At 41.0% G+C, this 22,724-nt stretch overlaps 1 protein-coding gene across 1 annotated transcript; it reads right to left on the reverse strand.

The window, feature by feature from the left end:
- Positions 1-27: 27 nt before the first annotated feature.
- Positions 28-20,749, reverse strand: LOC139479154 (uncharacterized). Its single transcript, XM_071261937.1, has 13 exons — positions 20,662-20,749; positions 20,149-20,301; positions 13,707-13,786; positions 12,618-12,753; positions 10,448-10,579; positions 5,300-5,317; positions 4,595-4,818; positions 3,879-4,024; positions 3,088-3,227; positions 2,306-2,399; positions 1,692-1,848; positions 320-383; positions 28-134 (listed from the first exon to the last, which is right to left on the reverse strand). The coding sequence occupies exons 1-12, from the start codon at positions 20,729-20,731 to the stop codon at positions 363-365; spliced, it is 1,371 nt and encodes a 456-aa protein (XP_071118038.1). The 5' UTR covers positions 20,732-20,749; the 3' UTR covers positions 28-134; positions 320-362.
- Between the last annotated feature and the right edge of the window lie 1,975 nt (positions 20,750-22,724).

Raw genomic sequence — 22,724 nt, forward strand, 5'->3', positions numbered from 1 at the left:
AGACAACAAGATTCATTCCAAGTTGAGAGTAGGTGAGACTTTATTTCAAGTGAACAGGTTTGTCATGAACACTGTGAGGGGACACTAGAATTCAGGGTTGGGATTGACTGCTGTGAATAGCTCTCTGTCCTTATCTGAAAGAAAATCACAGAAACGAACCAATGAACATCATGAAAACTTTTTCAACTGTTTACCACCTCTAGTTTACAATTGCCATGCCTATCTAATTACTACCGCATGTTTATATTAACGAATGGTATACATATTTAATACAACTCGTTAATAATGAATGACATTTAAGTTCTCGCCATACACTGACCTTGTCTATGACCCATCATGTGCTATTTCTATTCGAAGTTGCCTCATTCTCGCAGGGGACAATACTGTGGAAGAAAGAAGTCATGTCTACATCACACGCAATTTTCAAAACATGGTAGTGTTAACTGTCTCATGGAATAGAAAACGTAGTGGTTTGTTGTATTTGTCATTGCCCTTAACGCATGGACCCTGAGCCAAACACGTTCTCTGCTACATAGCACATGGTGTTTTATCAAGTTCTTTTAGTATTTAACGTTTTTATTCCAAGATCATATAAACACAGGCGGTGACCTCTCTATTGTTGACAACCTTTGTCAGTTTTCCAAATGTGGACTAAAATATCGTTAACGGCTTGCTATCCACTGCTTCAAAATAACTTTGGATAGTGTCTAAGTGTATGCCAACGTATGGCAGATAACGCCGTTGAATGTGTTTCAGAGTGGGTTAAGTCAGTGCGTGATGTTGACATTGGTAGAATGCAAAAACTGTAAAAAGAAGAAACAGAACTGGAAGAAACCCATTTTGTACCAGCCAGCTGAACGTATAGCTGCCCAACATGAAACGATTCTAGTTGTTCCCTCCGACACGGCCTCAAATAACATCGCCATTATAAGCATCACTACATTAATTGTTTGAGCACAGAACTGATATACAAAAAATGCAGTAGAGTCAGAGTTTCTGTTCGGATTGAAAATCCACACAAAGGAATTTGGTCAATAAGTTAAGGTCAGGTATATCGATGATATGATATGATTCAATAATGGCCTGATAGCCAATCCCCTTCCACTTGTTTACCCACCTGAACTGAAACTTAAAGAGACGAGTGTAACTGCCTCATGTCTTTCACACGGGATACCCCGCCGGGATATAGTTGGAATATTGCGTAAAACCATACTCACTCACTCACTCACTCTGGATACAAATGTTCAAAAAGTTAGACTGCTAATCCAAGGTTTCGTCCAACAGAACGAATTGAGTTCTTCGCTGTTTATAGCATAAAGATCGCCTTGCATAGAGTATCTTCCTTCTGTATTATAACGACGTGAATTAACCTGTCAATCAAGCTGCCATAAAGTCCCAGGTGATACGAAATCCATGCTTGTTGGGTGCTGGTCAACACCGTCTTGAGTTTAGGTGACTTGCACGCCGGGCTGAATGTGGTTTGGTGGACTTTGTTGTCGGACGGATTCATGGAGAGAGAAGACCATCCGGCTGATTACATGCCATTGTGGGCGTGGCTGGCTTCCCATGTTCAACAAAAACGAGTTTGCCAAGGCCCGATCATTTCTTACAGGCCACCGCGATATAACGGGGTTATTGCTGTCTGTTGTGTGTAACATTATTCCCTATCACTTTGTTATACGTGTACTAACCTGCGTTTTATATTTAGGAAAGGGCGAGGGTACAAGAACACAACTGAACACCAGTTCTGTGTAGCCCGGCAGCTGAAACATCGGAAATATCTTCGACTGGATCACACCAGATGCCTTGTCCATTGTTCCAAAGCCAATTCCTTTCCTCAGAGAGCAACTGTGAGAGAAAAAAACAATACATTACTTTTGGAACACAAGCAACACCATCTACATTAAACACTGTCGCCCATCTTTAACGTGTCCACGTGCAACTTCCATGGACAGGAGAAGATCGGGCATGCCATATTTCAGCTTCATCCCGCCGTGAAGATAACGCCCAGAAGGGATGCACAAACGTGAATGTTGTATCAAGACCAAAATTAAAGATCCGAGGACTTTTTTGTTAAGGAGATAAATGAAAAATATTTATATCAGAAGGAAACTAATGCATATTCATTAGGTCATGTTACTAGGGTGAATTTGAATTTGGCAATGTTTGGTGGGATAGCCATGTTTATGCCCCTCGTTGACATAGAAGAATAATGGGTTCCATTTTACGTGTTATTTACAACAAATGGCCATGCACAAGTTTCATGTCAAGGTGAGCATATAGGAGTGAGTGACGTCATACTGACCCGGAGTCATCGGTCAGTTGTACAGTAACCTTTCCATCTGGAGATGCAGCTTGACAGCTCCAAAGGTAAAAGACCGGATTGACTAAATCATCCCCTGTAACAAGAAGATGGCCAAGATTATCTGTAGAATATCACAAGAGGAAGGACGTTACACGGGCATGTCCTCGCATCCATATATGTGTTTTCCAAACTTTCCAGAACCTGACCTGCCTTTGGGGATCTGTGACTGAGCGCATGTCTGCTGGCAGCTCGTTCCATCTCCCCAAATGGTCAGCTTATTATGTGATTGTATAGATGACCGTTATGCAGAGAACTAAATGTTCCTGAACAGAATTACCCTGAAACAGTCAGACGAAGATGAACTTTCTTATAATCTAGATATCGACACGTGTTTGGTGAGGTGAGGTGAAATTGGGTTTAACGTCGCGTCCAAGATCATTGCACTTATATATGTATGTGTTTGTGTGGCTGTTTGTACTAGTCCGGACTGATGCCGATTTATAGTGCTAGCTCACTGAGATACCATGCCGCAGTTTAACATGAATACCCAACTCAGACACAGTATACTGACTCCGAGCCGACCAGTCCTTGTTTTAGCCCCTTAATGCCGAGCGCCAGACAGGGTAACAACAAGTACCATCTTTTAACGTCTTTTGGTATGACGGGGCCGGGGATCGAACCCCGGACCTTCCGCTCTCCGGGCGGACGCTCTACCACTAGACCACGGAGGCGGTCACACATGTTTGGTCCTGAGAATAACAACATGCTTGATTTAGTCAAACCTTCTTGAAGCGTGGCCACCAGACTGACTGGATCACCAAGGCTGGGATTTGTGACTGCTTCCATGGTTTCAGGATTAGCTAGGTTTGTCCGAACCCTGACCCTTGTCTGTGTTGCAGCTGTTAGGGACCTCTCTTTTATTCTGAAACAAGTAAACAAGTGAAACGCTTCATACACATAACATTATTCCCCAAATGAAACTTATTTATTTTAATCTGTGTGTTATTCATCCAATCGCTGAGTAGCTACGATCTGTCACATTGGTCTTTAGCAATGACGCATTACCTTTAATATATCTTCCAAAGAAACAATTGTTGCTGTTGTCATTGAAAGGTTATTCATCGAAACCAACGAGTACAGGAATAGGAGACGAGGAGAGGTGAGGTGAAATTGGGTTAAACGTCGCGTCCAAGATTATTGCAATTATATAGCGACGTGTATGCACGTTTGTGTGTGTGTGTGTGTGTGTGTGTGTGTGTGTGTGTGTGTGTGTGGCTGCTTGTACTTGTCTGGAATGATGCCGATTTATATTGCCAGCTCATTATACTGACTCCGAGCCGACCAGTCCTTGTTTTAGCCCCTTTATGCCGAGCGCCAGACAGGGTAACAACAAGTACCATCTTTTAACGTCTTTTGGTATGATGCGGCCGAGGATAGAACCCCGGACCTTCCGCTCCCCGGGCGGACGCTCTACCACAAGACCACGGAGGCGGTCTATTTAGGAATAGGAACATAACTCTACACTTTCAATTACATTTTCTGTTAGCACTAATCGGGTCACTATGATGCTTACTCCCCCATCTCGATTCTCTCAGTGTCATCATATACAGCATCGGCTTCAGACAGATCACATTGGAGGTGAAGTTCCTCGTCTTCAAACGACAAAACGCCATCTTCCTTCTGAAGCCTGAACGTCCATTTCAGGATCCCATTACCAACCTAATGTTATGTCAACCAAAATAACAACACTTAATAGAAAGAATGAGTGAGTGAGTGAGTGAGTGAGTGAGTGAGTGAGTAGGGTTTTACGCCGCTTTTAGCAATATTCCAGCAATATCACGGCGGGGGACACCAGAAATGGGCTTCACACATTGTACCCATGTCGGGAATCGAACCCGGGTCTTCAGCGTGTTGAGCGAACGCTTTAACCACTAGGCTACCCGACCGCCCCTTTATGGAAAGACATCGTTAGATGTTACCATGCTTTTTGTTAACTTGCGTTTTCTCATCGATCAACCGGAACACATGGACGTGGATACATAAGTTTTTCATTATTTGCCAATATATAGCTGAATTATTGCTGACTGTGGCGTAATACAACAACCAAAATATCAAGAGAGATATATGTTATAGATCCAATTCCTTCCTCACAGGAGATAAATGATTCTTTCATATTCCGTGGATAAGTTTTGTCAGTATTGATGACTGTAGTCTAGTCTATACATTGATAAAGTTAACATTATCATGGTGTGTCAGTTTAATGTTGAAACACATATGCTATATCCTTACTGTTTGGGCAGGACAATCGGATTCCAAAACTCCCGATACGTTTTGAATCTGAACATTTAAAGGCGCTTCCCCATGTCTCATCATGTAAGATTTATCGTAGTTACACGTGGGACTGATCTCCCCGTCAGCATTCACGGCTCCGATATTTGAGAAAAAGATGCCTTTCTGGTCAAAGGAAGCCATCAGAGCGTAGCCTCCCCTTTGTTTCATACAGTAGAATGACACTGAAACCACGTAATGGAAACAATACATATATTCTCCCTCTCTACACGGTACAAACAGGCTATACAATGACAATGATATAAAACAGATTTCAGACAACCCTGATTCTAAGATGGATGACTTCATGAAGATTTATATACCAGTAACTGTAAATTATCAATAAGTTCAGGTTTATTTACATATACGGTGATACGATTACGAGTTTTATGTGGATTATTACTTATATTACATATCGTCTTTCCGAAATGTTAACCCTTATAACAGTCACTGAACACGACCTTTTTGCGTTCTGCTTGACGTGACGATGCCGTTTGCATATACATCGTGTTATATTCTTATTTGAGTATCCGTTGAACGCAATGTTCTCACAGTCGATTGTATCTGAATACAAAATCTGTATGAATCTGTATAAATCTGTATAAATCTGTTTAGAAGGACAGAGCCACCGAGATAGCACTGAACCAAAAGAAATCGTATTCTTACCTGTTGGTTTTTCTTGTTCTGGAAAATAAACTAAGTGTCAGTATATATATTCTGCAAAAAAAAGATACGCAAAAGTCATTTTAGCTGTATATATTGTAGCGGCCCGGACCCGAACTTCTGATAAACCTTGACGTCAGGATGTAACTGAGAGTCAAAACACTTCTTTTCAGTGAATAATTAGTTTTTATTCATGTGGGTATAACAATGCCTTATATGGACAACACAATTCTTCCAAGTAAGTAGATCCCGCTGAGCTTAAGGTTTATTTGGGACCAGTGTCAGGGCAAAATAATTATTGCCTGTAACTATAATAGTAGTTTACTGCTATATATACATAAAGATGGCTTCTTTATCTGAATAACTTTACAGTTACTAAGATAGCAATTTGTGTCTGTTTTCAAAAATGCAGTTTATTTATAGAAATGATTACGTAAGGACAAGGGGAACTTTTGATCTGAATTATCTGCCCTCTGATTCAAACTGACCTGTAGACTGCCAAAGTCAGAATGACCCAGTATGGATCTCATCGTATTTATGGGTGTGAGGAAAAGGTCACATGTCTATTTTTGACCAATCAAATTACGAGAAATTACGTCCTTATTCCTTTGAGGGATCTACTTTCACAACGTAAAATCACTGGAATAAAGAGGAAGCCAAATCATCTCAGGAGGTAATTTGGTATACAAATGAGTATTTATCCCAATCAATTAATTATGTCCAATTGATTCACTAAATGCCCTCCAATATCACAAAATAAACAATTACGTCCTGCTATGTCGAAGCTACGTCCTTGCTGCCTGCCTAGAGGACATGATAACAACAAGCAACATCGACTGGGGATTACGAGGAGGAAGATTACGAATGTCAGGAGGCAATTGGAATTTATCTCATACATAAGACGTTTAATAACACGAATTGGCCACTGATATGCTTTGACAGAAGCACTGGATGTCATATTTATGAGAATATGTACATAAATAGTGACGCTAAATACTGCGCATGAATACATCAGCGAAGATTATATAGTTCCTGATGTCAGAATTAACAGTAACTTAAACATACGTCTTGACATATCATCAAATACGATTCGGGGTTCCTCTGGACATAGTTCACTAGATTAAATAAACTTTATAATGCAAAATGCTAAGCTTTAGCCAAATTCAGTAACTTCATTGCGACCTGAGCAAGCTGTCACAAAGTCGGTGAAACACGTAGCTCAGCCCTGATCACAAATTCACACAAATATGGATAAATATCGAGCTGCCAAGGGATTGTGATCTGTTTGTTGAAGAATGAAGGTATGCTTAATTTGTATCTTATGGTTAATTTGCGTAACTGTGTCCTTAGAACGATGAATTTAAGGTTACGGTCAATGCAAAAACTCTTGAAAAAGTAAACACGATCGTTTTGACAGGCACGTTGTTGACATCGATGCTTATGAGGTACTGACATATCCTAAACAATATGCGTAACATGATGGCATGGACATATGGTTATGTTTACGAGATAACAGTGTGCTATGAAGCTCTATAACAGCATGCTATGATCCTCTGATAGATTTCTTACCAAAACGGGATTCAAAACATTACGTGAGGTTGGCAAAAATATACTGGTATATACCTGCAAAACTAATTAACCATCAACAATACAACAGGGAAATATTTAGGAAATATTTATAATTTTTACAAGCTGTCATAACTTACACATTTTATAATAAAGATACATTAATACTTATATATTCTTCGCGATGGCCATCACATTATTCTTACAACGAACAATGGTTATAACGAGCTTAAAGTAGCTTTTCCTTTGAGTTTGTGATAAACGTAGTTTACTGTTTTTTATAAATCATATAAATAATCAACATATGGTAATCGATTGTTCTAAATTTGCAGACAGCGTTGTCATTGACCCAGGATCCTTATTGCACAGATTGGACAGTAGATTTTCAAGGTGAAGGTCATCTTTGCTCAATATCTAGTATGGCCTACATTAGAGTCCAACCCTGACTGGCATGGTTGTCCCATGGAAGCAACCAGATCCCGCATTGTGGCCTTGGGAATGTTCACCTACTCTTCCTGTTGGGCTTGTGCCAACTATCGGACGTTCTGTGGTTGTTTTTGACGTGCTCGCTGTCGTTGATCCTGTGCATCCCATAAATGTTCGATTGGGTATAAATTATGCAGGGCCATGGCAGAACCTGAATGTTGTGATTCCTGTCAGTTCTACCGTGTGAGGTCGGGCGTTGTCTTGTTGCAAAATGACGTTCGCTTGTTACGTTAAGGGAAGGACGTGTGACCCAAGAATGTGATCCGTGTAACGTTGTACCGTTAAATTCCCTTGAACCTTGAACCCTGAAGCCTGGTCTAACTGTGTAGGAGATACGTCGCCCATCCACACTGCGCATGCGAAGTGTTCATCAAGACTCATCACTAAACCTAACGCAGTTGTGGCCATATTTTGTGACCTTGATAGCAGTGACGTCGCAGCACACGAGTTCGGTCAAAATGACCCCTCGAACTAGTCGGCTTTCGCGAATACCTTCTCACGGTTCCTCGCTGTCTGGGCCCATATCCTACGCAGTCCTGGTATTGCCCTAGTTGTAGAGGTGGCCGTTGTGGTTCTTTCACGTGTGTGACGTAGCCGTATGAATCTGTCCTTTGCTCTAGCAGTGATACTGATTTTAAACCCATGATTCGATCTTACATCCGAGATCTTATGCAACAGAAGTGGGACGCCCAAGTAGGTATCAATAAATTACATGAAATTAAACCAAATATCGGTTACACCTACTTGGGCTGTCAGTCCAGATTTGAAGAGGTCATTATGCGACGATGTCGTATTGGCCATTCAAGATATACACATGAGTATCTTTTAAATGGTGAGGATCCTCCGTTTTGCATCCCTTGTGATGAAAGAATCACAGTCAAGCATGTCCTGCTTGACTGCATTGATTTTTCCATCGCAAGGGATAAATATTTCAAAGTTCCATCACTCAAGGATCTTTTTTATCAGATAAGTTCTCATTTAATTCTTGCTTTTTTAAAAGAAATTGAGTTAATTCATAAATTTTGAATGCTTTGTTGTGTAAATAAATATACCTTTTATGATCGGTTGATTAAATCAATAACTGAGATTGTTAGTGGCTATATCCTCAAAGGGGGTTAACGTAGTGTAAAATTATTGTCCCCTGGAGAGGGTATGTAAGACCACGTCTTTCAAAGTATATTTATATCTTCCACTTTTTAATCGTAGCATATATGTTCTTTTAATGTTTGGCTAAATTTTGTCAGTCGTCGCTAACAACTGGAGGGATGATGTAAATCCGACTGGGGTCCATGCAGGTAGCAAAAGTACTGTAAGTCCCCATGGTCCCCAGCGCGGTGATCAACCTTCAGTTGGTGGCGATCTATAGCCCGTTTTTATAATGTATTGTCAAATGATTCTGTTAGTTATTTCTTTTAACATATTCAACCTAGTTTTAAGACAGTCTGTGATATGCTAGTTTTTATACTGCCCTTCGTCGGCAGAATTTTGTACTACTTAATATATATTGTTAATGTCAATTTTGTTTCGTCACGATATGGCTGAAATATTGCCGATGTGACGTTAAGCTTTAACTCACTCACTCACTCTAGCAGTGATACGTGGTCGACCGGATCTGTGACCTTCGCGCGTTGTCCCACGATGATAACGCTTCCACAACCTTGCAAAAATGCTAGGTGCTGCGACGAAATACCTGGCATAAGCTGAAGATGATATTGAATACAGTCGGCCAATGGTTATTCAGATTGGCTTCCGTCATGTTTTCGCTGTTAAGTTGCTGTAAGATTGTGATGGCATGCAAATGAAAACCCAGTGTCAGATATTCACGATTTACTACTTTTGAGTTTCTTTTTTTAAGCGTATATTTGGTACTATATTCTAGATAATCAGTTTTTCAAGTACGATTTCCACATGTTCATCTGTTTAAATCCAAATATGTTAATCTTGTGGACAGTCATTTATGAATCTGAAAGATGATCTGAGCGTGGTATAAAACTTAATGAAGGAATCATAAAACCACACATACCCCGAGTTATGTTGCTACAAGGAATTTATCTTGCTGTTATGTTTGAAACTGCCATCGTAAAAGTATTTAAACAAATTGAAACTTGATAGAAAACAGCAGCTCGATTGAGCAAAGGTACACATGTGCTGTGTCACGTTGGTTAATCGTAAACAACATGCAGCGATTTGTTTCGTATAGGGGTGCACGGGATTTATTTTCCAGCTCAGAAAAGTTTTTCCCTCCAAGGCGGGATACGTAGTATTACAGCAAGATCACGTGAACCAATGAGATCTAAACATTCTGTCATGGAGATGAGATGGTGTTTGGTTGCATCAAAACCATGACAAGGAGCTTGAACAAAGCGTACATATATACGATTTGCGGCACTTTCCCCGATAAAAACGCTGAACAGTTGTAACATGCCCTTTTCAATGTGATAATAAACGTCAACGCAGGAGAAAAACCAGTCTTGATTGTCGTCTTGTCCAATTCAGACATTGGGCTGCGCACACAGAAAGCTCTGTATCTTCGGCTTTCGAGGCCTTACGATGGTATGGGATATAAACATAACAAGTTTATGCATGTGTCTAATTCCTGTGGATAAATCAAATGAGTGAGTGAGTATAGTTTTACGCCACTTTTAGCAATATTCCAGCAATATCACGGCGGGGGACGACAGAAATTGGCTTCACACGTTGTACCAATGTCGGGAATCAAACCCGGGTCTTCGGCGTAACGAGCGAACGCCTTAACCACTAGGCTCCCCACCCGCCCATAAATCAAATGAGACACATACGCTCAATAAATCGTTCAACAATTCAAACTTCAAACAAGTAAAAATTATCAAGATGTTGAGAGGTACAGTCAAGTCCCGTTAATCCGACTTTGTTGGTTGCATATGATTATATCGGATTAACGAGTATGTCGGATAAACGTAATTAGGTAGTACCATCGTGATCGAAAATCGGACAACTACACGCTAGATAACGATTCAAACACGTTTACAGTTATTTTGTTTTATCTCAATAATTCCAATGTTATAAATAACTGTGTATGGAATTCTTTGGGAAGCAAGTCAGTATTAAATTCTTACTCACGTCTTGCACACCTTTCTCCAGCCCATCCCTTCTCACACCCATCCGGACAGGTATGGGTTGCATTACAGACATGGCCCTTGAAGCAGTGACACTTGTGATCACATTTATCGCCAGTCCATCCAGGTTCACAATCTGAAATATCACAGAAAATGGCTGTAATGTTTGTCATAATCCAGCTATATCACGACAGCCTGTAAATAATCGAGCCTGGATCAATCTAGTGGTTGACATCATGAGCATCAATCTACGCAATTGGGATACGATAACATCCCGATCCCTAAAGCGATGCTCGCGGAAGATAATAATAAGAAGTTAAGTAAAACAAGATATATAATTATGTTAATATTACTTACCTAAACAGGACTACCTACAAAACGTTACATAAGAAACTGACTTAAATGTATCTTCCAATCAAAAACCCAATTTATAGGTACATTCAGGAAACGTTTAAATAACACGATTCACTAAGTCATTTTCAAATCAGTTCAAGGCACTCAATGGATCCCGAGTGCAGTCCAAATTATCATCATTTCAGATGGAAGCCATCGTTATATAAATACATACTCATAATATACTCGGAATCGTAAATTTGACTCTGCTTATGGCAGAGATCTGTTATAACTATGAAAGGGGTTTGGTCGTTTTTATTATAAGAACATTTCAACCTGAAACTATCCTTCGTGAGTTAAAGGATATGTCAAAGTGAAGTGTTCCGGAGACAACCAAGGCATTGAGAACTCATGAACGTACTCTCAATTGGTACCTATATGTCCCCCATGAACCCCCTCATCACGTTGTTCAGGTATATCCCGCTTCAACTGAAGGTTTCCCTTCCAAACAAGAATCCCAAAATAGAATCGTCATTTAAATCTGAACACTGACATTAAAATCTGAGGCCTCCATAAGTGAGCTATACCAGCGAGACCTTAACCCCCGAACTCACCACACACCACAAGTGGAATAACCTTAGACGCGAAGTTAAAAAACAATTTCACCTCACCTCACCTCGCTGTATACCCTACTGCCTGGTGGTCACGTGCGGTACATACTCTCTGTATACCCTACTCCTCGGTGGTCACGTGTGGTACACACTCTCTGTATACCCTACTGCTTGGTGGTCACGTGTGGTACAGACTCGCTGTATAACCTACTGCTTGGTGGTCACGTGCGGTACATACTCTCTGTATACCCTACTCCTCGGTGGTCACGTGTGGTACATACTCTCTGTATACCCTACTGCTTGGTGGTCATGTGTGGTACATACTCGCTGTATGCCCTACCGCTTGGTGATCACGTGTGGTACATACTCGCTGCACACCCTACTGCTTGGTGGTCACGCGCGGTACATACACTCTGTATACCCTACTGCTTGGTGGTCACGTGTGGTACATACTCTCTGTATACCCTACTGCTTGGTGGTCACGTGTGGTACATACACTCTGTATACCCTACTGCTTGGTGGTCATGTGTGGTACATACTCTCTGTATACCCTACTGCTTGGTGGTCACGTGTGGTACATACACTCTGTATACCCTACTGCTTGGTGGTCACGTGTGGTACATACTCTCTGTATACCCTACTGCTTGGTGGTCACGTGTGGTACAAACTCTCTGTATACCCTACTGCTTAGCGGTCACGCGTGGTACATACACTCTGTATACCCTACTGCTTGGTGGTCACGTGTGGTACATACTCTCTGTATACCCTACTGCTTGGTGGTCATGTGTGGTACATACTCTCTGTATACCCTGTTTAGATACAACTGTTTGATCAGGAGAAGTCGTCATTTTGTCTTAAGTATTTTAAAATTTGCATGTGAATATAGTATTCACCACGTATTGACCTTAACAGTAGCTCACATCCGTTTTAATTTGCATTCTTGCATAAATGGTTTTGGTTGTTGGTTGGTTGGTTAACGCGGCACCCAGCAATATTCCAGCTATATGACTGCGGTCTGTAAATAATCGAGTCTGGACCAGACAATCCAGTGATTGACATCATGAGCATCGGTCCAAGCTTTTCGGATACGATGACATGCATCAACCAAGTCAGCCACACTGACCACCCTATCCCGTTAGTCGCCTTTTACGACAAGCAAACACGCCTTTTACGGAAAGCATGGCATAAGTGCACCTGATACATCGCAGCATATGGGCGTAAGCTCCTTACCAGCCTTTTTCGAACATACATAAGGGGAGTAGATACGACAACTGGCAGATGACCAATAGCCATTTATCAATATCACTGCGCACCCTTCTGAATTAACATCGGTGGAATCCTTCCAGTTAGAGTATACAAAAGGAATCTGAAACAAAAAAGAATTAGTTCGTTTGTACATCAATGTCTTAGATGCGTGCCAGGTCAAGAATGAATCTGAATTGGTTTGTATGTACAAATAGGGTAAGGGTAAGAAGAAATGAGAATTAGCTTATCACTTCGGACATCCTTCCCACAAAAAGCTGACACGCCATGACATAACCGGAATACTTTTCACTCACTCGCTTTTAGAGGAAAGACGATAATAAGCATACAGCGCATATTTGTAATGGTAATGAAATTTTTTGGATGGGGGTAGGTAAATTTTCAATGTGACATTCTTTTTCAATGTCTAGCTGTGTCTGGTAAATTGCGATAAAAAGTATGAAAGTCATATACGAGTCATCTTCCCTAGGCAAGAGAGTTAACTGACTTTAAAAGTCCAGTTTCCACCCTTGCCGAACATGGCTGGAATTCCTGGGCTCGATCGTAGCGCCACCAGTGGCTATTACGAGTTATGTCCTTTCTATGCCTCTCCTATTGACCAATCAGATTCAACCGCTCGTATCACTTGCATTTGCTTCAAACAAAACGGTGGCGCCCAGTCAGGACGATCTGATCGATAATCAAGATCTATATTGTGATCAAACGAGTCTTACATCGCGAAGTGTATCAAATCACGTGAGCACCTTAATTAAAAACATGGAAAGATTTAGAAAATATCTGTTGACAACGAGTTAGCGGTGCACATGCTTTGCAAATCATGCAGTCGACCGAAATCTGCATGACACTTTACGAACCGGATTTCGATTTCGGTGCGCGATTTTGATTGGACTATGCATAGGCTCGTTTGTCCAGCCAAACTGTAACTCCATAATACCAGCCTAGCTCGGCAAGGGTGGAAACTGGACTTTTATAGTCAGTTAACTCTCTTGCCTCGGGAAGATGTATACGAGTATGTACTTTACTTAGATTACTTTTGTGGTGATCTTTCTTTCTTACCTCAACTTCCCAGTTCCATTTGTAGTCTCCACGTCCTCTCTGTAAAGCGATCCATGCGTATCTGTGACTTTGGATAAGATCTGGAACAGATCATAATTACGTGAACGTTCATAAGGACTAAGGATTATGAATGAATGAATACTCTTTATTTCATCCAATGATTGGAGAGTAGTACATACAATTACGTTACATTATTTGACAACGGCAATGACAAAACACATAAAAATACAACAGATTGGACTGGGTAAGCAGTAATGAAGTGATGCGTGGAACTGTATTTGCATGATGCGTGACATAGTTTCACATATACAATATGGATGTTAAGTTCCATGAGCTGATATGTTTAGCCACGTACTCATGAATGTTGCCCAGCTGTCAAGCGTCATGTCCTGGACCACATCTGTAATGGCACCGAGGTATGTCAGAATCTTGACGTCATCACTAGACGTGTCCTCAAGTCTGAGATAGGCGTCAAGGCTAACATTGTCAAATAGAGACTAAGCACATTTCTCTGTTTCATTAGGCCCCAACAGTAAAGCAATTGGTGCTTAACAATGTCATCACAATCACAGTTACAGATAAGACACAGTCCTGATGTTACAGGTAATATGCCGAGCTTTACAAGAGCATATACAGGGGGGCATCGATATCATACCATACACACAGAGACCAGAGACGATGTGGGGCAAGGCGGGTGTGGATAGCACTAAACCTATACATGTCTGGACGTTGTTGCAAAGTATTTCTCCAATTCATATTTTCACACTCACTAACAGCTCGTTGTGCCATGCTTTTCCATACACTCTTAGATCGAAATTCCCCAGAGTTGATAAGTTTATCTGAGATGCCTGAGAATCCATATATCTGAGCCACATTCAGTAGATCATGTGTTATGGATCTGGCACTGTGTGAGAGAGTGGTGACAAACTGGGATAATCTGAAATAGAAAATCGGCTTCACAATGGTCATGCCTGCTGCTCTACAGAGTCGTCACAGAAAGAGAAGCTTCTTTATCTCCTCCTTGCCCAGCATTAACCATAATCCTTGAACCTGGTTGTAGCAGCTGTAGAGGATCTTCTGTGAAGGTTTAGGACTAGTCGTGCAAAGTAGCGTTGTAGGATTTCCATCTCACTGATCTTACGATTGTTGATATTAGCCCAGAGCTCACATGCATAAAAGGCAGAGGGGAAGATCACTCGTTGCCAGATATTCGATGAAGGTACTGGGTTCAATCCTCCAGCTCTGAGACCAACATCTCTTGGGGAGTTGATTGTCTGTCGCGCCTTAGCACAAGCTCTAGTCGTTCGTTCACGTGCTTTTTCCGTGTGTAACAGAGAGCCGGCATAAATCGTACTGCTTTGGATCTTCATTGTCACATCTCCAATTCTGAACAACTTAAAAGTATATTTGTGGGGACATGTCTGTACAACTTGCGAGTATGTTCATGAGAGACATGTCTGTACAACTTCAAAGTATATTTATGGGGACATGTCTGTACAACCTGCGAGTATATTCATGAGAGACATGTCTGTACAACTTAAAAGTATATTTATGGGGACATGTCTGTTCAACTTGCGAGTATGTTCATGAGAGACATGTCTGTACAACTTCAAAGTATATTTATGGGGACATGTCTGTACAACCTGCGAGTATGTTCATGAGAGACATGTCTGTACAACTTAAAAGTATATTAATGGGGACATGTCTGTACAACCTGCGAGTATGTTCATGAGAGACATGTCTGTACAACTTAAAAGTATATTTATGGGGACATGTCTGTACAACTTAAAAATATATTAATGGGGACATGTCTGTACAACTTGCGAGTATGTTCATGAGAGACATGTCTGTACAACTTAAAAGTATATTTATGGGGACATGTCTGTACAACTTAAAAATATATTAATGGGGACAGGTCTGTACAACCTGCGAGTATGTTCATGAGAGACATGTCTGTACAACTTAAAAGTATATTTGTGGGGACATGTCTGTACAACTTAAAAGTATGTCTGTACAACTTAAACGTATATTTATGGGGACATGTCTGTACAACCTGCGAGTATGTTCATGAGAGACTCTGCTTGGGCTGCCCATTGTTTGTTGAATAATCGGACGCTCAGTCAGTCAGAACTGGTGCATTGTGTAAATTTTCCTTCACATTTCTACACATTTATGACACTTGATTTTGAGCAAAACCCAATATTGTCTTCACGATTCACTAACATGAGTCCATTGTAGGTATCCTCTCAGTCACCTTACCTGATTTCTGCGTCACAATATCTGATAAGGATCCAGGTATATGACGATTTTGGCAGAGAAGACTTTTCAGCGACTTGCTGACCCTCACCCTTGCGTAGTCCCTATGGGGACATGTCTGTACAATTTAAAAGTATATTTATGGGGACATGTCTGTACAACTTGCGAGTATGTTCATGAGAGACATATCTGTACAACTTAAAAGTATATTTATTAGGACATGTCTGTTCAGCCTGCGAGTATGTTCATGAGAGACATGTCTGTACAACTTAAAAGTATATTTGTGGGGACATGTCTGTACAACTTGAGAGTATGTTCATGAGAAACATGTCTGTACAACTTAAAAGTATGTCTGTAAAACTTCAAAGTATATTTATGGGGACATGTCTGTACAAACTGCGAGTATGTTCATGAGAGACATGTCTGTACAACTTGCGAGTATGTTCATGTGAGACATGTCTGTACAACTTAAAAGTATATTTATGGGGACATGTCTGTACAACTTGAGTGTGTGTTAATGGGGACATGTATGTACATCGTGAGAGTGTGTTAATGGGGACATGTATGTACATCTTGAGAGTGTGTTAATGGGGACATGTATGTACATCTTGAGTGTGTGTTAATGGGGACATGTATGTACATCTTGAGAGTGTGTTAATGGGGACATGTCTGTACAACTTGAGTGTGTGTTAATGGGGACATGTATGTACATCTTGAGAGTGTGTTAATGGGGACATGTATGTAAATCTTGAGAGTAGGTTTATGGGGACATGTATGTACATCTTGAGAGTGTGTTAATGGGGACATGTATGTACATCTTGAGAGTGTGTTAATGGGGACATGTACGTACTGTTGAGAGTAGGTTTATGGGGACGTGTATGTACAAAATGAGAGTATGTTCATGAGAGACGTAAATGTACGACTTGAGAGTAGGTTTATAGGGACATGTATGTACATCTTCAGAGTGTTATGGGCGAGATGTATTACAAGATGAGAGTATGTTCACGTGAGACGTAAATGTACGACGTGAGAGTATGTTTATTGGGAAATGTATATACATCTTGAGAGTGTGTTAATGGGCGAGATGTATTACAAGATGAGAGTATGTTCACGTGAGACGTAAATGTACGACTTAGGAGTATATTTATGGGGACATGTATGTACATCTTGAGAGTGTGTTAATGGGCGAGATGTATTACAAGATGAGAGTATGTTCACGAGAGACGTATATGTACAATTTGAGAGTATGTTTATGGGGACATGTATGTACATCTTGAGAGTGTGTTAATGGGCGAGATGTATTACAAGATGAGAGTATGTTCACGAGAGACGTATATGTACAACTTGAGAGTATGTTTATGGGGACATGTATGTACATCTTGAGAGTGTGTTAATGGGCGAGATGTATTACAAGATGAGAGTATGTTCACGAGAGACGTATATGTACAACTTGAGAGTATGTTTATGGGGACATGTATGTACATCTTGAGAGTGTGTTAATGGGCGAGATGTATTACAAGATGAGAGTATGTTCACGAGAGACGTATATGTACAACTTGAGAGTATGTTTATGGGGACATGTATGTACATCTTGATGAGGGGACCTATATGAACAACGTGATGAGGAGGTTCATGGGGGACATATAGGTACCAATTGAGAGTACGTTCATGAGGGACATGTCTCTACAACATAAAGTATGTTCATGGGAAACAAGTATATACAACTTGAAAGCATGTTCATTGGTCACATGTATGTGCAACGTGAGAGTGGGTTTTTGAGGCACACGCATGTACAACTTGAAAGTATTTTCATGGGGGAAGCTTGAGAGTTGGTTCATGAGGACCATGAATGCACAACCTGAGTGTAGGTTCATGGGAGACGTATATGCACAACCTGAGTGTAGGTTCATGGGAGACGTATATGCACAACCTGAGTGTAGGTTCATGGGAGACCTATATGCACAACGTGAGTGTAGGTTCATATGAGACGTATATGCACAACCTGAGTGTAGATTCATGGGAGACGTATATGCACAACCTGAGTGTAGGTTCATGGGAGATGTATATGCACAACCTGAGTGTAGGTTCATATGAGACGTATATGCACAACCTGAGTGTAGGTTCATATGAGACGTATACGCACAACCTGAGTGTAGGTTCATGGGAGACGTATATGCACAACGTGAGTGTAGGTTCATGGGAGACGTATATGCACAACGTGAGTGTAGGTTCATGGGAGACGTATATGCACAACCTGAGTGTAGGTTCATGGGAGACGTATATGCACAACGTGAGTGTAGGTTCATGGGAGACGTATATGCACAACGTGAGTGTAGGTTCATGGGAGACGTATATGCACAACGTGAGTGTAGGTTCATGGTAGACGTATATGCACAACGTGAGTGTAGGTTCATGGGAGACGTATATGCACAACGTGAGTGTAGGTTCATGGTAGACGTATATGCACAACGTGAGTGTAGGTTCATGGTAGACGTATATGCACAACCTGAGTGTAGGTTCATATGAGACGTATATGCACAACCTGAGTGTAGGTTCATGGGAGACGTTTATGCACAACCTGAGTGTAGGTTCATGGGAGACGTATATGCACAACCTGAGTGTAGGTTCATATGAGACGTATATGCACAACCTGAGTGTAGGTTCATATGAGACGTATATGCACAACCTGAGTGTAGGTTCATGGGAGACGTATATGCACAACGTGAGTGTAGATTCATGGGAGACGCATATGCACAACCTGAGTGTAGGTTCATGGGAGATGTATATGCACAACCTGAGTGTAGGTTCGTGGGAGACGTATATGCACAACCTGAGTGTAGGTTCATGGGAGACGTATATGCACAACCTGAGTGTAGATTCATATGAGACGTATATGCACAACCTGAGTGTAGGTTCATGGGAGACGTATATGCACAACCTGAGTGTAGGTTCGTGGGAGACGTATATGCACAACCTGAGTGTAGGTTCATGGGAGACGTATATGCACAACCTGAGTGTAGGTTCATGGGAGACGTATATGCACAACCTGAGTGTAGGTTCATATGAGACGTATATGCACAACCTGAGTGTAGGTTCATGGGAGACGTATATGCACAACCTGAGTGTAGGTTCATGGGAGACGTATATGCACAACGTGAGTGTAGGTTCATGGGAGACGTATATCCACAACCTGAGTGTAGGTTCATGGGAGACGTATATGCACAACCTGAGTGTAGGTTCATGGGAGACGTATATGCACAACCTGAGTGTAGGTTCATGGGAGACGTATATGCACAACCTGAGTGTAGGTTCATGGGAGACGTATATGCACAACGTGAGTGTAGGTTCATGGTAGACGTATATGCACAACCTGAGTGTAGGTTCATGGGAGACGTATATGCACAACCTGAGTGTAGGTTCATGGGAGACGTATATGCACAACCTGAGTGTAGGTTCATGGGAGACGTATATGCACAACCTGAGTGTAAGTTCATAAAGGATACGTATGTATATCTTGAATGTATGTTCATGGGGGACCTGTATGTTCATCGGGGATCTGGATTTTCAGTTTGAGAATAGGTTCATTTCATGGATGTGGATCTCGAGTGTTTTTACTGACCGATATGAATGTAACGGGGAGTAATTCCCCCATGACTAAAGTTTCCATGGAAATAATCGATTCGTATTGGTCAATCGCAGGTTTCTCAATACAGAGTATTTCTCAACTAGGCCTTCAAATCACGTATCACCTGTAACTGAAATAGCTGATTTAACGGCCTGATCACTGCAGAAGTTGATATTGTCAAGTTTTAGTGACAACATTACCAACTGTGAAACCATTTTGTTTGCATCCAAGGAGTAACTAGATTATGTTGGCGTACAACATATCTCACCCGCGAAGATCCGGGGTAGAATAGGTCATCAGCAACACATGCTTAATGTGAAAGGAGACTACGCTTGTCGTAAGAGGCGACTAACGAGATCGTCTGGTCCAGACTTGATTATTTACAGACCGCCGTCATATAGCTGGAATATTGTTGAATGCGGCGTTAAACAACAAACCAACAAACAATCTTACCTGTTGTGTCGTCAACGTTTGCACTCAAGCAGTATCAGCGTGTGTTTGGCAATTATCATCACGTCAACCTTTCGTATCATGTCAAATGGAATACACATTTCAACATACCTTGGACGACTTCATTCTCTTCCTCGTTCTCAATCACTGCTAGAGAAGCAGAATAGCCTCCTCTACATCTACGGGACGCTCTATGTCTGTGGACTCTTTCGTTCACAAATTTGTAGCACTTAGCATTCACCGGTGTCCAGTCTTCGGGGCATTCTTATAAAAGTAACATGACCTTGTGTCAGATGGCATTGTGCTGTTCCGTCAAAATAACCGTAAAGCTGCTGTACACATAGATATAAAATATCCTGAAGTCATCCACAAATTCAACTGTTTTTAAACAATTGTACCGCATACCCATGAATAATTTCAATTACTTGAATAATATTTGGTAATTTACAATATGAGGAATAATTAAAGGATGTTTATTGATTGACTCAATCTGTAAATTTCTGACATTTTTTCCAATCTGACGGCGATGCAAAACCTCTCCAGATGCCGTGCAATGTAAATGAATAATTATGTGTGAATAAAAATGGAGTGAAAGATGGTAGGCAAATGTCACCTAATTCATACCTTGGAATCTTCCAGCGTCAGCGGCGTTGGTTACAAAGACAAGTAACATGGACAGAAAAACAACCTCCATTCCTGTCGAAAACGCCGAACAAAGTGTTGAACTATCATCTTCGGTTTGCTGGTCATGGACTAATAGCTGTCATCAACCGGATGCAGATAATGGCTTTAATGGAGTCAGGGTTAATATCAGTACCGTTATAGCGAATTTGAACACATTAAACATTATTAGTGTTATCATAATGAGGTTAACATCCGTGGATATTTAAGGTTCAACACCAATACGTTATACATGTATACAAAGTTGCGAGAAGTAACGAAAATGTTGCTCAGGGCATATTGAGTTGTTTACCAGGTCGGCTATTGTCTCCCTTTCTCCATGGCTGCAGATATGTGCCACAAACAAGAGACATACAGGTTATCACGCGAGTGTGTTAGGGGATGGTAAATATCCTGCATTAGGAATAAACATTGTATTTAACCTCTTTGTCATATAATGTCATCCTTGAATTCTGAGATAGAAAATCCCTTCCCATCTCTCAGAATCATTGCCTAAACATTGAATGTTTTCCTGGAACGTGCGCATTGATATATATTACGTCACAGGGTTAGTGATGTGTCAGTCGGACAGTGACAGTAGCCAATACAGTTCCAACTGAAACCTGTTTCTTATACAGTGGCGTAACTTCATATATGCAAAACAACTGCCAACACAAATTGTTTTTAATCGCTTTTCGCATCAATCCAGAGTAACTACCCTTGATGAAAGGGGGAAAGTCAGACAGTCAGACGTTGTTGACAGTCGGCCTGTCCTGTCTTAACGTTACCAGATGTACACACAACTTCATATATGCAAACGTTACCAGATGTACACACAACTTCATATATGCAAAACAACTGCCAACACAAATTGTTTTTAATTGCTTTTCGCATCAATCCAGAGTAACTACCCTTGATGAAAGGGGGAAAGTCAGACAGTCAGACGTTGTTGACAGTCGGCCTGTCCTGTCTTAACGTTACCAGATGTACACACAACTTCATATATGCAAACGTTACCAGATGTACACACAACTTCATATATGCAAAACAACTGCCAACACAAATTGTTTTAAATTGCTTTTCGCATCAATCCAGAGTAACTACCCTTGATGAAAGGGGAAAAGTCAGACAGTCAGACGTTGTTGACAGTCGGCCTGTCCTGTCTTAACGTTACCAGATGTACACACAACTTCATATATGCAAACGTTACCAGATGTACACACAACTTCATATATGCAAAGAAACTGCCAACACAAATTGTTTTTAATTGCTTTTCGCATCAATCCAGAGTAACTACCCTTGATGAAAGGGGAAAAGTCAGACAGTCAGACGTTGTTGACAGTCGGCCTGTCCTGTCTTAACGTTACCAGATGTACACACAACTTCATATATGCAAACGTTACCAGATGTACACACAACTTCATATATGCAAAACAACTGCCAACACAAATTGTTTTTAATTGCTTTTCGCATCAATCCAGAGTAACTACCCTTGATGAAAGGGGAAAAGTCAGACAGTCAGACATTGTTGACAGTCGGCCTGTCCTGTCTTAACGTTACCAGATGTACACACAACTTCATATATGCAAACGTTACCAGATGTACACACAACTTCATATATGCAAAACAACTGCCAACACAAATTGTTTTTAATTGCTTTTCGCATCAATCCAGAGTAACTACCCTTGATGAAAGGGGAAAAGTCAGACAGTCAGACGTTGTTGACAGTCGGCCTGTCCTGTCTTAACGTTACCAGATGTACACACAACTTCATATATGCAAACGTTACCAGATGTACACACAACTTCATATATGCAAAACAACTGCCAACACAAATTGTTTTAATTGCTTTTCGCATCAATCCAGAGTAACTACCCTTGATGAAAGGGGAAAAGTCAGACAGTCAGACGTTGTTGACAGTCGGCCTGTCCTGTCTTAACGTTACCAGATGTACACACAACTTCATATATGCAAAACAACTGCCAACACAAATTGTTTTTAATTGCTTTTCGCATCAATCCAGAGTA

Source organism: Haliotis cracherodii, unplaced genomic scaffold (assembly GCF_022045235.1).
Source record: "Haliotis cracherodii isolate W230 unplaced genomic scaffold, xgHalCrac1.p SCAF_4, whole genome shotgun sequence".
NCBI classification, from domain to species: Eukaryota; Metazoa; Mollusca; class Gastropoda; order Lepetellida; family Haliotidae; genus Haliotis; species Haliotis cracherodii.

Bases quoted from the DNA above. Each gene is read 5' to 3' on its own strand.
- LOC139479154 (XM_071261937.1), bottom strand. From the start codon at position 20,731: ATGGAGGTTGTTTTTCTGTCCATGTTACTTGTCTTTGTAACCAACGCC. The intron at 13,787-20,148 runs GTATGTTGAAAT...GATCTGTTCCAG, and splicing joins AGAGAATGAAGTCGTCCAAG to ATCTTATCCAAAGTCACAGA. The intron at 384-1,691 runs GTTAGTACACGT...TTTCTTCCACAG, and splicing joins TTCCTAAATATAAAACGCAG to TATTGTCCCCTGCGAGAATG.